Source organism: Columba livia, chromosome 1 (genome assembly GCF_036013475.1).
Source record: "Columba livia isolate bColLiv1 breed racing homer chromosome 1, bColLiv1.pat.W.v2, whole genome shotgun sequence".
Classification (NCBI taxonomy): Eukaryota; Metazoa; Chordata; class Aves; order Columbiformes; family Columbidae; genus Columba; species Columba livia.
This window is the reverse complement of record NC_088602.1, coordinates 20,032,658-20,050,138: the sequence shown is the minus strand read 5'-3', so window position 1 is coordinate 20,050,138 and position 17,481 is coordinate 20,032,658. Positions and strand designations below refer to the sequence as shown.

General features: G+C 39.2%; 1 protein-coding gene across 25 annotated transcripts in view; it reads right to left on the bottom strand.

The window, feature by feature from the left end:
* ZMYM2 (zinc finger MYM-type containing 2) overlaps positions 1-17,481 on the bottom strand; it is an 89,041-nt gene that overhangs the window by 18,863 nt on the left and 52,697 nt on the right. For 21 of the 25 annotated variants that reach the window (XM_065049427.1, XM_065049408.1, XM_065049393.1 and 18 more), the window contains 2 exons: positions 6,650-6,822; positions 833-998 (listed from right to left, as the gene is read on the bottom strand). In XM_065049427.1, coding sequence (XP_064905499.1) covers positions 833-998; positions 6,650-6,822 — 339 coding nt within the window. The remainder of the gene's footprint in view (positions 1-832; positions 999-6,649; positions 6,823-17,481) is intronic. The other 4 variants (XR_010469747.1, XR_010469746.1, XM_065049444.1 and 1 more) reach the window with 1 other exon arrangement.

Sequence of the window (17,481 nt, the reverse complement as noted above, 5' to 3'; positions counted from 1 at the left end):
ACTGAATTAACAGCACCGATTAGGACTGTATCGCAGGAGAGAAATGCACATAAGACTTTGCATTTGTAGGCACCTCACTACTCCAGCACTGAACCGCACACAAAGGCAAACGCTAAACCAGTGCTCTATCCAGATGTGAATACAGCCTCTTCCAGAAAAGTAATGACCAAAACGTTCAAATATTAAAATGGCCATGCAAAGTTGTATTGCTATAATTACACTAATTAAAAAGATGATTTATTTGAACTTTGCCTGACTTGCCATGTAAATCACATAAACATGCATTCAGCCCCCATCAACAAACTTAAATGGTACTATTGCCAACAAGAAAAAAAAAAAAGCAATATATTCCTTTTATCTAGATACTTTCACTCCATTCTCATTTAGTTCCATATAATTTATTTCAATTCCATTTAATTTATTTATTTTTTCATTTGCAGTGCATTTATCTGTTCTGTGACCAAAACACATTTTGAAACTAAATGTTTCCACAGAGCAAGTAATGACAAACCAGAGCACAATGGAAGAGGAAAATACTTTCTGTCCCCATTATGATGTGACGTGAAAACTACACTTAACCTAAAAAGATTTGTTTTTTAAAAAGTGAATTCAAAACTGTTTGATTACCTGACAATGTTTCAGCTCTTGAAAAAGCAACCAAGAGCTAAGATAAAAAATAGCAAGCAGCTCAAGGATGTCTCTCATAATAAAAGAAAAAAGGGTAATCTCTAACACAGTTTATTACAACAAATAAATTATTCACGCAGCTTTAAATTTTTCATTTAAAGGAAGCATCTTGTTTGCCATTTAGCAGCCATAAAGCAGCACGTACCGTAGTGTAAGTTCTCAGGTCCTTTTTGGGTTGCGAGATTTGGTTCGTTTTGTTGGCAGTAGAAACGGAGCAAACAGTGCTGGTCACAGAAGTGCTTCATCTCACCACGCCACTGCACTTTCTCTTTGAGAGTTCCTTGAGACTTACAACAGTCACATCGCGCAGCCTTAATGCAAAGGAAGATTTGGACATTTTTAAACAAGCCTTGGAAAAAAACTATTTCTACATTTTAAAAGGTTATGTTTTTAAGAGTACTAAAGAATCACTACTGCTACAGTTAAGTCTCGCTCATGTAGGCTCCACGGTAGTTACCCTGCCTTGTAACCCGCATGTACAGACACATCTGCCACTTTATTTTCAACTGTCTGCTAGGGTTAACACGCAGAATGAATCTGCTTTGTTTCAGTAAGTCTTTACTAAGTCTTTAAAAATTGCTCATTTCTAGACAGTCGGCAAAAAATGAATTCTGTGTATCAATTTTAATTAATTTCACTGAAGCATTTTGCAAAACAAGAGCAGAAGGTGACTGAGGCTCATTAATGACGCGCTTGAACTGAGAACGAGTTGTTTTTTCCCCCCAAAGTTTGGTTTGGGTTTTAAGTCATAACAGAATCACTTCTCTAGGTATCAAATCAGAGCCCTTTAGTGTAAATAATTTTTATATTTTCATTATTTCAGTAGTTCAACAACAATTTAAGTTTCCAATTATTTAGTTCATAAACAACAATAGCTCTCAAACTAAAGAAGTTTCCACAAAATCTAGTTTCAAGTTGTATAACTTGAAACCCAAAACTTCAATCTTCTGTAACCCAAGCTAAACATTTAAGTAACACATCTTTCACCAGCCCACATGATATTTTCATGAGGTATCACTAAGACAGACTTTGTTTTTCTCCAAAATAGATTCCACTGAATTTAACTAGCCACACTATAAATTATCTGTACAGTGGTAGCCCCAGCAAAGAATTGTTAGCTCTGCAGCTCCCCTTGATATTGCTTGCAACCTCCATTCTAAAGCAGTCCTTAAAAAAATAAAAGCTTTATGGATGCTCGAGAATCAAAAATAAGTCAACCTGATATTATAGCCAAGAGAGGAAGAGGGAAATTATGATAGTATGCAACATAAAACATTAATACATAAAACCATACACAACATTGCAATTATTCACAAGGCTCTGATGGCTAAAAAAAAAAGAAGTCCAACTGTAGTTCTCACGACTCAAAAAGAAGTATGATCAGGCCAATTAATTCAAAGTTTAAAAGTAATTAAGCGTTGAATTCCTTCTCTGTACTTGAACAGTGCAGCACCATCCTCTGGCAATGTAGGAAGTTCAGCTCTCGCTTGTAACTTTCAAATATTTAAGCTGCTACAGAGAGAGACTCAGCTCAAAGAGTATAGCCAGCTTTAAACTGAGAGCAATTAAAGCTGTGGTTTCAGGATGACCCCACACTAATCACCAGGTGCGCCTGGAAGGGCAGGTATATCTGGTCCCCCTCATCCGTGCAGGGTCTGCAGTGATGCTTCTGCACCCACTGGTACCCGGGGACCCCGCAGCACCACATCACCTCCAGCCTCCCTCCGGTTTTGTTCTGTTTGTCACTTTGACCTTCTGCTGATGCTGATCCATGGTTCATTTTGCAGCAGAGTGGGACAAAACAGCAAGTAAGTTGTATTCTTGGAAAGAAGTGGGGAAAAAGATGAAGTGTGGAGTGTTGACAAAATAGCCTAGATTTATCAGTTCAGGGAAACTGCAAATTCACAGCTTCAATGCAAATGCATCTTCCAAAGCCAGCAAAAGGCTGAAATACCAGTAGAAAAAAAAAAAAAAAAAAGTATAATTCACTCTATTCTGACCTGCTGCACACTGCTTGACTATCAACGTGCCATTCTCTGCTCCGTTTTCCCTCTCCTTCAAAGAAAGAAGACTGTGATTAATCTTGTCAAAATACAGCAACTACAGCCTTACTGCAACTGTTTTCTCCCCCTGCTGGTTCTGCTCTTTTGTTTAGGCCTTTGAATAAGCGTATTATTGTCTCTCCTGGGCTGCTACTAAGGTATTGAGGTGAAAAAAATTTGGTTTACTTCCACATGGGAATGATGATTCCCTAGCAAGTCCAGGATTCATTTATAAGGATGCTTCACTACTTATCTCTACATTTACTACACCGTAATTCTGCAGTCATGCTTGTAGTCAATACTACACACCCTTCCATGCACTGAAGCCTCCTACTACCTGCTTGCTCTCCGCACTTCCCTGACCATGAAATTAACTGAAACCAAAAGTCTAACAATGATTTTTCTCTCCTTCCTTCTTTCCTTCCTTCCTTCCGGCACTATATGTTGATTGAATCTCCAAAATATCTGCTTTCAAGTCTGCTCTACCTCTGTGTTTCCAAAAGTCCATCTCTGTGCACCAATTGCATGTAACTCTTCTGCCACTCGTGACTGTTGGTCCAAATATTTTCCCAGGTCCAACTTCAACACATTCAAATGGGCATAATGATTAGTATAAATCACTTATGTTTGCCCCAAACCTGGTTTAAAAACGAAGTTTTCACATATGGGGCTTTTATTTATATTTTTAATCCTCCAATTACCAATTCCTAAATGCTCTCCAGTGGTTTGGACTGGTATTAATCTGACCTAATCTTAGCTGGCTATTCTGAGTTCAATCCACAATAAACAGGAAGCAAGAGATGTTACAAGAATGACGACTGTAAGAGAAAGGAGATCAACTGTTCTGCAACAGGACCTGTTTTAAATTGGGATGCCTAACGATGCAGTGGCTAAATTCGGACAACAGAAATTCCACAAGGTTGTCTTGCTGCTTTTACTATTTAGATTAACGCTGACTCCGTTGTTTCAACTTTTACCACTGTTGACCATCACTGCTTTCTGGGCTCACCAGCCACAATCATTTTCCTATGCCTTACACTGTAGTTGCCCATCTCCTCCTCAAGTCTTTGTGGAACACATCTGACCTCCACTGAATATACAGTCATCAACGTACCTGCTCAGTCCAACCAGTATTCCACTGTAACCTTGAATCACCTGTAAGCACACGTCAGCTGTAGTATTTTCAGCAATGTTTCACAATGTATATTTAAAGAAACAGATTTCTATCCTGGATCTGTATACTCTTTTTCAAGGTACTTTCAATGTTCTAGTGTAAGTAACATCAAATGATTGAAACTGCCATCAAGCATCAGGTTACTAAAATATTTATATCAAAATTTTGCAGGCATTTTTCAGATAAACATCCAAATCATGGCATGTATTTGAAGTTTACAGAAGAAGCTCAAATAACTTAGGTAGCTAACCTCAAGACAACACAAATGTTACTTGTCTTAGAGGTGCATGGACACCATAGAGTAGAAGTTTCCTCAGAACTTGGCACCAACTGGTAACTGTAGCTGTCACCCAACAGATCATTAGGACTGAAATATTCTTTTACATTTCAATTCCTCATATTAGGTTTGAAGAAAACTTTTAGGTAAGTCTGATGTGCTTCTAATGCATCTAAACAACAGTCTGTTGTGCTTTTAGCACTACCTTCTTCTGGCTTTTTGAGAAGAGAATTTTGGCATTTAGGGAAGCTCTCCTATAATACTTAATTATTTTTAAAAGTTAAGATGTTTTCCAGATAATACTACATGAGAAAGATGTGTCTATAAAAAAAAGTAGACAAAGAAGATGGAGACAAACACTTGTTTAATGAACACAATGCTGGTGTTAAAACATTACTGGGTTATTACTACTTATTTCTCTTCACGTATACATTCATTAAAACTCCAAAATAACAGTGGACATTGCATAAATGAGACAAAGCTCATACATATGTAACTACTCTTTTAAGAAGCTAACAGACAAAACAGCAAATGAAGTACAAATTTGGGGAGGGGTCCATATCTATTTTGTCTTCCTATATTCTGATCATTACCTATTTACGGCTAGGTAAGAATATCAGCTAACAATGCACTACCAAATCAAGGTATCTGGGGTGACTACTTGTAAAAGAGCGAGAAGCTACCAGAAAGGATGTAATGGAAAAAAACAAAGAGACAATTTTAGCAAAACACCCAACTTCCCAAAACCTATTATTACATGTCTTCCCTATGTAATAAAACCCAAACTTTTATAACCAGAATTGAATTACGAAATGGCTTTAAGAAGTATTTGGGAAAGAAAAAAATTACAACAATTCAACATCACGTAACACTAGTTCCACTAACAAGCTTAAGATACAAAAAATAAAAATATCTAACACTTCAGTACCATCAAAAGTATCAAAAATCAGTAGTTACCAGCAAGTCTGTTTATATGAAATTGCCTTTTCATGGCATCATGTCTAACTTTCCTGTACTACAGGACCAACATGATTTCTTAGGCAACTTAATGGGCCAACCAAATTATTGCCTTATCCCACGGGTCAGGAAGATAACCTGAAGTCAGAGTTTTCAAGTGGTTCTCAAACCTGATTCAGAGTACAAGCTTCCATAGAAGGTTAAGCATATGAATCCAGTTCGGTATGCACACCCTCAGCCTATATTCTTTCCTGAACTGACCAGAGATTTCTAAAGCACACCAAAGCTTTATTACGTCCTCTGTCAGAAGGCACTTTTAATGCAGGGTTAAATTTCACCTCATACCCCAAGTTTTAAGGCATATGGATTAAATATTATTATATTAACATTTTAGTGAGATTAAGAATTCCGCAGCCAAGCTTCGTCACCCTATTTTCACATTAGACAGAAGAAATTCATTCTGGTCTTCAGTAGTTTTATTTCAGGAATGTCTAACAGGACCCCTCATACATTATTCAAAATAAAGACTTAACAGTGTTTGGCTGTGACAATTCTGGAACCAGCCATTCCAAAATATCAGATATGTCTTCAGATTCGGCTCTTTTATAGTAGGTAGATCATCTTGAATTACAGGACTTGTATCTAGCCCTCTAGCATTTCAAGCTTTTTATTGCCTTCCAGGCTGTGCACAGGTAAGGTGATGAATTTTGTGCTGTCTTTTTTTTTGTAATTGCATCCACCAGTGTAGTTCTTGTTTTGATTATCAGTGTAGCTTTCCAAGATGTTCACACCAGACATCAACTATTTTATCCATGGTACTAATCGCAGGTTAAACCCAGTCCAATTTCACCTTTATTTCTTTCGAAACATAAAAACAAAAAACCTCTTAATGTGAACTCCTTGCTGGTTGTGCTTCACAAGGTAGTTAAGCTTCCAGAGATTTAGAAACAGATGCCATCTGTTAGATTTAAACTTTTATTAGAAATCCATTTGGTCTTGCTTTTCCCTTTGGCATCCTTTCCATTGGGGAATACTGAATAATCAAAGCCTCTGCAGTTCAAACTGTGGGAGAAGGGAAAAGGCAAAAAAGGAGGCAAAAACAGGAACAAGAAAGATTCTGCTAACCTAGTTTATCATCAGTCAAGTCAAGGTTTCATCCAGTTGCTATTAACAGTGTTTTCAACATTCTGAATACCCATTTAAGAGGTTTTGACAAGAAAAATATGGCATCAATTGAGGAGAAAAAAATGGAATTGTAAAGTAACAAATATACATAGTAATTTCTTGGTTTTCTGTGACAAGACTTCCTTGCCAAATGAATTAATAAAATCAGATGGTAGAAATGATGCTCTAAGAAAATTCAAATGATGAAATTAATACATTTGCTTATTGTGTAGCAAATGCTTTGCTGAAGTAAGCTATATTTGCTGCACGGTCCTTGAGATATCCTCACATGTGCATTTTTGGTTTTTTTAACTGTGGAGCTCTCGTCAAAAATTCTGAGTTACTTGCCTTGTAGTACCAGTCCTGAAATTTTTTACAGCACTCTTCACTGCAGAAATCTCTCACTACACCATCAAGTTCCTTAGTTGCTCCCTTTTTGCACAGCTGTGAGCAGTAATTACAAGTAACACATCTCAGTCCTAACCGTCTTGCAAAGTCTTGTTTATAAAGCAGCTTGCAGCCTGGAAACAGATTTTAAACATTAGGAACAAAGTAATTTTTACAGAGAGATAGCACAGTTAAGATTAAATATTGAAAATTAAATTAATAAAATAACAGCTAACAATTGGGGCTTCAGCCAAATTCAGGTCGCATAATGGACTATATTTCAAGACACTGTTACCTGAATACCTTTCCTGCACAAATCTACATCTTTTTCAAAACATCATGCTTGAATCTGTGCTTATCAAATCCCTGAATAAACAATCAGAAAAAATACATAATTTTCTTTTCATATAGATCCATGCAAAAGCATTGACTTGGAATTACCATTGCTCAGTGACATATCCTCAGAATGCTAGATAGCTAGACAATGATGAAAAGATATTTTACGATAGACAACACTAGCCACTAAAACAATACACCTGTCTTCAAGGATCAACTTATTTCTACTACTACTTTCATTCATATTAATACAACAAACCACTTAAAGACAACGCATTAATTTTTAAGAACACTAAGGTACAAGATGACCTAAGAACTGAAGAGTTTCTTAAAAGATATAACTATAAAGTAAGCAATGATCAGTACTGAGGATAATTATGCAATGATAGGAGTTTACATATGAATTTTGTGTAGGATATGTATTCAATGAATCTTTTATTTTTTCTTTTCACGTGAGGTTTGGGTTTTTTTTTTTTGCATTTGCTATGCAGTCATAATTTCAAGGTTGCCATAATGAGAGCTATATTCTTCAATCATCTGATCCTCCCTCAAGCAAATTAGAAAAGATTTTTGAACATATTAAATGCATTAAAATATGAATGCTGCAGCTATTAGATAGGCTATTTTGAGAACAAAATGTATTTAAACTACCATGTATCTCTGTAATTGTGCTGATTTTACAGAAGAGAACAGTATAAGATGAAGTAACTGTCTGTATTAAACACCGGAGGGATGAGATAACATCTACAGAGACCTTCCATTTAAGGTACTGCACCTGTTTTTATATTCTCCCAAATATCACAGCACCACCAAGGCCAGAACTCAAGTCTTCCAAGGGCCTGTGCTGCTTGGGCATATAGTCTAACACAGACAGTTATGAAACTCAATACATAACATAGATGCTGCACTTCCTCTGGCACAAAGAATACAAAAATACTATAATTATAAGGTATTCAGTAAATCTAATTCAGTGAGTTGTGCTGTTGTCTATTAGAGTAGAATTTCACATGGGTAAAACTGAGATAGTATTTTAAAATAACTAAAAGCACAAGAATGCAAGTGGAAGCTGCAGCAGACAGCTTCTTCCAAAAGCAAGAGTTTTCATTTGTGATTCTATGAGGTTTGCTAACGAATTAAATTTGCTAGCAATGTCTAAACAATGCAATTATAAAATATCATACAAATAAGATACTGCAGGTAATAACTCTGTTTTAAACTGGGGTGGTTTTTTTAGTTATATATCTGATTGACAACAAAATTTTTAAAATTACTAGGAGAATGGAAGTGCCAACTCAAGCAATTGTCCTTACAGCGCAACTGATTTGGATGTTAAATACAATGCTCTGAAAGAAATAACAATCCTGAAGACAGTGTGTGCAAGCTATTAGTTAAAAGTATCCATTAAAGCACCGAAAATTTCTTGCCAGTATTTTTTCCTGCTGTCTGTATCTCTCGTTACTGTACAGGGCATCAGATTGTTTCCGCTACTTTACAATTCAGTGACAACTCAGCACCAAAATGTACCCTCCTCTTCGGCTGTGCCTTAGAACAGCCATTCAGTGCTGCATCAACCTTTCAAGATCACAAATCAGTGGAAGCGCTCTACTACCAACCAGGTAAGCTACGTGCAGCCGGCTAAACAATCTACAAAAAGGAATGGGCAAAACTGACATTTTTCTTGACTGCTACACTACAGAAGTAAAATTGAAGAAGATACTGCTGTTGCATTAAGAAAAAGTTATCAGGTAAGAAATTTTCCATTCTACAGTCAAACATCTCCCACTTCGCTGTGACTCATGGAAAATAATAAGCAGTGAACATTAAGCAAAGGGAAACAAAAAGTCCAAAATTCCAGCCCTTAAGACGAAATGCCTGAAGAACATGGGTGTTTTTTTAATAGATAACTGACTGCAAGGCTTCTTGCTGAAGAAGGCCTCTACAGAAGACAGAAAATCCATCTTTATAAAACCTTAAATGTTGACAGAAGATAGCTGCAACCCTGAAGATTTCCAAAATGGAAGTACAGGCTTTTCTTTCTACAACATCATGAGCAAAATTCTTCAGATTTGTCTCATGTTTTTTAATGTGTTTGTGATATGTAACTTAATCCACCTGACCACAGAACATTTGGCTGCTTCAATAACTTGTCACTTCAGACAAAGGGAAAACAAAACACCTTTCTTTTTTCAGGATGTGTTTTAATTAGGTCCTTGGTACTCTGTGCATATCCAGGACATAACTTTTTATTCTAATGCTATAGCTTTGATTGGAATAGTGAGACTTGCTCTGAAGTATGGAAAAGGTATTTACCTCTAGCAAAACATATTCTGAGCTCAAATAATTTGCTCTTCACGGTTAATAATGTAAATCCTGAATCAACAGAGCAGTACCATCCATGCTGGCTTTGCAGATGTGACAAGAAGTGGGCTTTAACTGACAGTACATTGTGCATGAGTAGTACAAAAAGCACTGGTTGTCTGATCTTTCCAATATCAACACTAAAATCCTGAGGGTTTGCTCAGTCTAACTCCCCCAGGGACTTGGGGTTCATGAGTATAAGCACTGCCTAAGACAAACAGCTGACAGCCCTAACATTTTGTTCAAAAATATACAAGTAAAATCCTAAGCTCCTCAGGATTTCTCCTGTAACACCAGATACACAAGGTACAGTGCGACCAGAGGAAAAATTCTAGTGCTTTGAAGTGATTCTACAAGAAAATAGCTCTTGATAAATTCAAAGAAAAATGTAAGTGCAGGTCATTTGGTTCAAGCTATACGGGCAAGCAATTATGTTCTTTAGCAAAATTCTAAGAGTAGACCAACCTGCAAGTCAACTGTCTTGGAAAGACCATTAAGGAACATTTTCAGATGACGTATCTCAACTCAAAATTTGAACCATGAAAAAAGACAAGTATCTGAGTATCTGTTAAATCCATGTAACATATCCTTAGTTATGCTATTAGAACTCTGGTTTCCACGCAAAAGCCAACACAAAACCCAACCCCTTCCAACAGCCCTGAAACTTTGGTTTCCCACATGAACTGTAGAGAGAGGATAAGCATCTGAACAAATGCAACAGAGGTGTTCTGACAGGACAACATGGGAGCAGTTCCTCCAGACCTTTACTTCAGGCATGTTCCAGGTCAAGTGAGCTTCCCTTCTCTCGGCAGTCCCAAGAGCTGCCAGGTCCAGCCCTGCAGAGTGACCCATGGTAGGAAATGCGCTTCACTTGGCTGTCCGCACATTTGGTGCAAGCAAAGCACTAAGAACCTGATCCTATTCCACCAGCGGCATCTATCTGAACTGTGGTGTCTTCAGTACATTGACACATCAGGCAGCTGTGAAAAAAGAATGCTGAACTAAAAACACTTCCAAGTCCTCAACGCCAGACAGAGTACAATATTGTGGCGGATGCACTCGACCCCTCCTGTGACAAACATATTTCACAGAACTCAATTGTTCCATCCTAAAAATGATTCGTTTTTTACCTCTGAAAGGCTGTACTTGTTAGACTACCTTTCTCCTCCTTTAAGCTACATACAGGACTTGCTGTTCTCTCATTAATAACTTCAACTATTATCCTTTAGCAACTTCATCTAGAGAAGAGTAACAACAGGCCTGTCATATCACAAGGCTGTAGTATCAAGAAGCCCACAGCATCACAAGCTAGGTGTTGAAGATTTGTGGAGCTATGTTCCACCTCTCTGCTGCCTTTTGTTGCCTCCCTCTGCACTCAATTGAATGCAACAGCTACCTCTTCCACATTCCTATATCCAGGGTCTCTGGCTTCACAGTAAACATCACTATTAAGGAAACAGATTAAAAGCATCCAATTTTGGGTCTTGCTTAGATTACCATTAAAATAGACCACATCCTCTCCAAGTAACAGAGACGCTGTGTATCCTGCTTCCTTCCTTGTCTTCTGCTTAAGAACCTGTTACTATTGTTAAACTCAACTTTTATACATCCTCAGTTTATCCTGATATTTTCTGATATTGGGATACTAATATGAGTGCAAACTGGAACATAGGAGGTTTCACTTAAATATGAGAAGAAACTTCTTCTCAGTGAGGGTGACAGACACTGGAACAGGCTGCCCAGGGGGGTTGTGGAGTCTCCTACTCTGGAGACATTCAAAACCCGCCTGGACACCTTCCTGTGTAACCTCATCTGGGTGTTCCTGCTCTGGCAGGGAAATAGGACTAGGTGATCTTTTGAGGTCCCTTTCTAATCCCTAACAGTCTGTGATTCGGTGACACTAGCTCCTTCCCTTCTCTTCCCTCCTATTCCCATGCAGTTACTCGGTGTCTGCTTGTCCTTCAATTTTTTCAAGTTAATTATTCTTTCAGATTCATAAAAAGCATCTTTATAAACTTTCTTCTTCTTCTGCTCCTAATCTCAGCACCTGAAATTGTCATAAACCCTTACCTGCAAAAGCCAACACTGTCTTTGCTTAAAAAACTGTCTCAAACCTCTTCAAAGACACAACAGCGGAATTAACACCAAAGAACAAAAATTTAACAAGGATCACTGTAATCAAGCAATGCACAGGGTTTCACTTGACAGTCTTTACCATGTTAGAAATTAGCTTTCTGTGAACAAAAAAAAAAAAAATCTCAGATTCAGCACAACCTGTACGCAAATTTAAGTTCAAATGATGTTACTTAATAGTATCAATATTCTCCCTCTATAGATAGATGGAAGATAAACATATAATGTCTTCCTCAGCATAGTTCTATTTTTTGATGCTTTCAACTACAAGAACGCTGCAGAAGTATCAAAACCTGGGTTAACAAGTCAAAATTTTCAAGTCATTCCAGAAGATATGCATCTGCCAAGCACTAATTGGAAACTACATCTACACATTCCTAGTTGTGGAACACCATAAGAGCTGAGTCTCTAGCTCTTCCATGTGCATTTGTCTGTAAGTCATGGATCTTTACTTTCCTTCAGCATCGCCAAGAGCTTTGACTTGGTACTTCTGCAGCGAGGGAGCCTGTTAAGTGAAGAACCAGCAGGGAACCCCTGTATGTTAGGGAGCTGTTTGACTGTTCAGAGCTTGACGATGGTAACAGTGTTGAGTGTTTTTAGGTCAGAATCAGAGGGAAGGCAAACAAGGCAGATAAGATGGCAGGAGTCTGTTATAGACAATCCAACCAGGACAAAGAGGCAGATGAAATCCTAGACGCAGCTGGGAGAAGCCTCATGATCATTAGCCCTTGTTCTCATGGGGGATTTCAACTTACCAGATGCTTGCTGGAAATACAACACAGCAGAGAGGAAACAGTCTAGGAGGCTCCTGGAGTGCATGGAATACAACTTCCTGACACAGCTGGTCAGTGAGCCTACTAGGGAAGGTGCCACGCTGGACCTGTTGTTTGCGAACAGAGAAGGACTTGTGAGTGGTGTAACGGTTGGAGACTGTCTTGGGCACAGGGATCATTAAATTATAGAGTTTTTCATTTTTGGAGAAGGAGGGGGACCAGCAGTCTACTTTGGAGGGCAGACTTTGGTCTGCTTAGAAGCCTGGTTGACAGAGTCTCTTGAGAGGCAGCTCTGAAGGGCAAAGTAGCCCAGGAAAGCTGGTCTCTCTTCAAGAAGGAAATCTTAGAGGTGCAGGAGCAGGCTGTCCCCTTGTGCTGAAAGACAGGCTGGCTGGGAAGAAGACTGGCCTGGCTGAACAGAGAGCTTTGGCTGGAACTCAGGAATAAAAGGAGAATTTTTGACCTCTGCAAGATGGGGCAGGCAACTCAGTAGGACTACAAAGATGTCACAAAGTCATGCACGGAGAAAATTAGAAGGGCCAAAGCCGAACGAGAGCCGAATCTGGCTACTACTATAAAAGACAACACAAAAACGTTTCTATAAATACACTAGGAAACTAAAGGAGGACCAAGGACAATCTCCATCCTTTATTGGATGTGCAGGGAAACATAGTGACGAACGATGAAGAAAAGGCTGAGGTACTTAATACTTTCTTCACCTCAGTCTTTAACAGTAATACCATTTTTTTCTGGGTACCCAGCGCCCTGAGCTGGAAAACAGGGAGCGGAACGAAGCCCACATAATCCAAGAGGAAACAGCTAGTGACCTGCTACACCGCTTCGACACACACAAGCCTATGGGGCCAGATGCACCGAAGCTGACTGAGGGAGATGGCGGAAGTGCTCACCAAGCCACTGTCAATTATTTATCAGCAGTCCTGGCCAAACAGGAGGTCCCAGCTGACTGGAGATTAGCAAATGTGACACTCATCTACAAGAAAGAGGATCTGGGGAACTACAGGCCTGTCAGTGTGACCTTGGTGCAGGGGAAGGTTATGGAGCAGATCCTCCTGAATGCCATCACACAGCACATACAGGACAACTAGGAATCAGGCCCAGTCACTGGGGGTTTATGAAAGGCAGGTCCTACATGACTAACCTGATCACCTTTTATGAAACAGTGACCTGCTTAGTGGATGAGGGAAAGATTATGGACATTGTCTACCTGGACTTCAGTAAAGCCTTTGACACTGTCCCACAGCATCCTCCCGGAGAAACTGGCAGCTCATGGCTTGGATGGGCGTATTCTTTGCTGGATAAAGAACTGGCTGGTTGGCTGGGTCCAAAGGGTTGTGGTGAACGGAGTCAAATCCAGTCGGCAGCTGGTCACAAGTGGTGTTCCCCAGGGATCAGTGTTGGGGCCAGTTCCGTTTAATCTCTTTATCAATGATCTGGACAAGGGGATCGAGTGCACCCTCAGTAAGTTTGCAGATGACACCAAGTTGGTGGGAGTGTTGATCTGCTGGAGAGTAGGAAGGCCATACAGAGGGATCTGGAAAGGCTGGATTGTTGGGCTGAGGCCAATTGTATGAGGCTCAACAAGGCCATGTGCCGGGTCCTGCACTTGGGTCACAACAACCCCAGGCAGCGCTGCAGGCTCAGAAGAGTGGCTGGAAAGTGCCTGGTGGAAAAGGACCTGGGGGTGTTGATAGACAGCTGGATGAACATGAGCCAGCAGTGTGCCCAGGTGGCCAAGAAGGCCAACAGCACCCTGGCTTGTATCAGGAATGGTATGGCCAGCAGGACCAGGGCAGCGATCGTCCCCCTGTACTCAGCACTGGTGAGGCTGCACCTTGAATCCTGTGTTCAGTTTTGGGCCCCTCACTACAGGAAAGACATTGAGGTGCTGGAGAGAGTTCAGAGAAGGGCAACAAAGCTGGTGAGGGCTCTGGAGCACAAGTCTGATGAGAAGCAGCTGAGGGAACTGGAGCTGTTCAGCCTGGAGAAAAGGAGGCTGAGGGGAGACCTTATCACTGTCTACAGCTACCTGGAAGGAGGTCGTAGCATGGAGGGTGTTGGTCTCTTCTCACAAGTAGCAAGTGATAGGACAAGAGGAAATGGCCTCAAGTTGTGCCAGGGAAGGTTTAGATTGGATATTAGGAAAAAATTTTCACAGAAAGGGTTGTCAGGCATTGGAACAGGCTGCCCAGGGAAGTGGTTGAATCATCATTCCTGGAGGTGATTAAAAGATGTATAGATGAGGTTCTTACAGACATGGTTTAGTAGTAGACTTATCAGTGCTAGGATAATGGTTGGACTTGATGGTCTTAAATGTCTTTTTCCAACCTAAATTATTCTATTGTCTTTCCTAGACACACTCTGTTCCAAAAACACTTAATTTCCTGATTTTCTTTTTCCACTTGTTTGCTCTACAATATTGCAAAAGGGGTTATCTCTACTTAGATGAAACGTCACAACTGTTTACATTCAGTTTAATTGCAGATTCCCCAGACACTCATTAGCATACTATCAAGATGACAGCAGAGATGCTGGTGTCAAAGCTGTCCTTTATCTGTATTATCCATTTGAAAGGAACGCTCAAACATCAGATAACTGAGGTACTTAACAACTTACTGACCTCCTTCTTCCAAGAAGTAGACTACTGGACATGAATCAGTGTTATTAGAATTTACATTTTAAAATTATTACAAAGCTTGTCTTATTTAAATCGTAACACTTAGTTGTATTAAAAAGATGAATTAAATGCAAAAGAAGTCGACAAGTAAAAGAGTTATGGTGATACTCATCATAAAATAGTTTCATTGCTGGACTGTCGAAGACTGATTTGTTCTTCTATACCCTCAGAAGTGAGATATAGATATATATATACATAGAGATATATATATATATATATCTATCTATCTATTTATCTATATATATACCAAAACAAAACCACCAAAACACAACAAACCCCAACCAACAAACAAAAAAAACCCAAACAAAGAAAAAAACACAATACCCCACCAACCCAAAATCAGTAACTTGAACGTTTCCTCAGGATTAAAAACTTGCATGGCCTATCTCCAATTGTCACCCATGCAACTACACGTATATAAAAATCCACAAACAGCTCTGATCTTCTTGCTTTAGCATGTACAATATATATTTTACTTAATTTAGATACTGGTACTTTGGAATGAGACACGCTAGTGGCAAAACACCAGGACAGTTTAATTTCCAATTCTCAAAACCAGGGGAACAAGTTAAACTCTTTCAAGTAGCCTGTTCAGGTTGTTCACCCTTCACATAGCATGAGTTTTGGACAGAAACAGAAAAAGCACACTGTATTCCATGAAAGAACAGAAAACCATCTTTCACATGAATGATAAGTCAGTTCTAATTACCTCCTATTGCAATGGAAGTTTCAGCTGGTCACTGCACATTTTTAAATATATCAAGAGAAACATAAATAAACAGAGTTGGAATGAAACTGCCCAGAAATACTGATCCCAGAGACCTTAATGTGGCTGCCAGGGTTTGTGTGAATACGTATGTATGTACATGTATAAGAAAGCCTCAGGTATGAAGAATGTGAGCAGAGGAATTATGACATCTTCAGTACTCCAGCTACGCAGGCACAAGCAGTCAAGGGGTATTTTTGGTTGATCTTATATACACTTTCCCAACAGCTTCCTTGAATATGAACAAATAAACACTTCTGCAGAAATTTCAACACTTGTTAGACTTTTTATCTAGGAGTCTTCTCTTACAAATACACGCCTCAGATTTTCCACTATGTTCCCTTCAATTTCTTCCCAAAAACGCCAATAACTTTTGTGACTGAGCACCTTAGGTAATTTTTTCTCAAATCGTAATACATTGTCTTCTGGTGAAGAATAATTGCATGCCCAACAAAATCATCTATGTTGGTAAGGGTTCTTGAACACTTTGCAATACCAAAACCAGCATGGCCTCCAGATCCAACAAGTTTATTTCGTTCATCTACTAGTTTTTCTATTTTACAAACAGTCAGAAGTATTTCTGGAAAAAGGCTATGACATCAAGGAAAAACTGGTGGTGTTTGGGTCCCTGGAGAAGGGGGAAGAGAGAAATCCATCACTGCTGATGATGGAACTTCTATTTGTTGACCTTCACTTTGTCTAAAGACCTGGCCCTTTTCTCCCCACATCACATCTAAACACTGTTAACTCTTGGATTCCACTACTTCCACAGCAATTCATGAAAATAGTCTGTTTTCCTTTAAAATACAGGGCCTGGGTTGTTTCTACAGGGCTTCTGTCCAGATTTGAAGTTTCCTTTCATCAGGTAACACAGATAAGCTTTTTTCACATGTATCACGAAGTAGAGCTAAGCTACAGGTAGCAGAAGTGTGCCATATTTATTCAAGTTACATTCTACTTAATGGTGCTTTTGGCTACCTTCTCTCTGTTACCCAGTGGTTCAGATCCTCTCAGTAAGCCAATAAGCTTTGTTTTAATGATAACGTTTGGCATATTCATCCTCATAAAGATCACCTTTGCTCTCAAGCTGGCAGTCCAACACACGCAAAACTCAGGACCCGCACTAAGATATCCAGCAATGGATTCCCCCCATTTAGTAACTGTATTCATGCAGAAGAGCATGCTTTTATTTCTTTCTTTCTTTCCTCAAGTTTTCCAATAGGATATACAAGTCCTCACCTATTTCAAGCCTTCTCATACAGAAATATACCTACAGTAGTAGAAATATGACATAGTACACATTATAAATCTTACTGATTTGTGACAGCCAACAGACTTTAAAAAGAGGGACTTCTAAGTATTCACAGTAATACCAGCATATACTGCAATCTCCAGGCCAAAAAAAGTTTGCTCATCTTCAAATACATTCTGTGGAATTATTTATTCTAAGAAAAAACTTCTTACTAGATGTTATTGAGCACTGCAATGATACACTGTAAAACTGAGTCTTGCCTTGTCCTTTTTCCTCTCTAGCTATCACTCTGCCTTCCAGAACAGAAGAAGAAAGTAATGATGGCAAAGAAACTTAAGCCACCACAGTCCATTCATCAGACACAAAAGTCTGCAGAGTCCAGAGCTCTAAGGGAACAGCATGGAGGGAAAACTGCTTCCAGCCCCGCACCCCACCCCCCAGGTTAACACAGCTCTGCTACAAGTGAACTGGCACATCTGC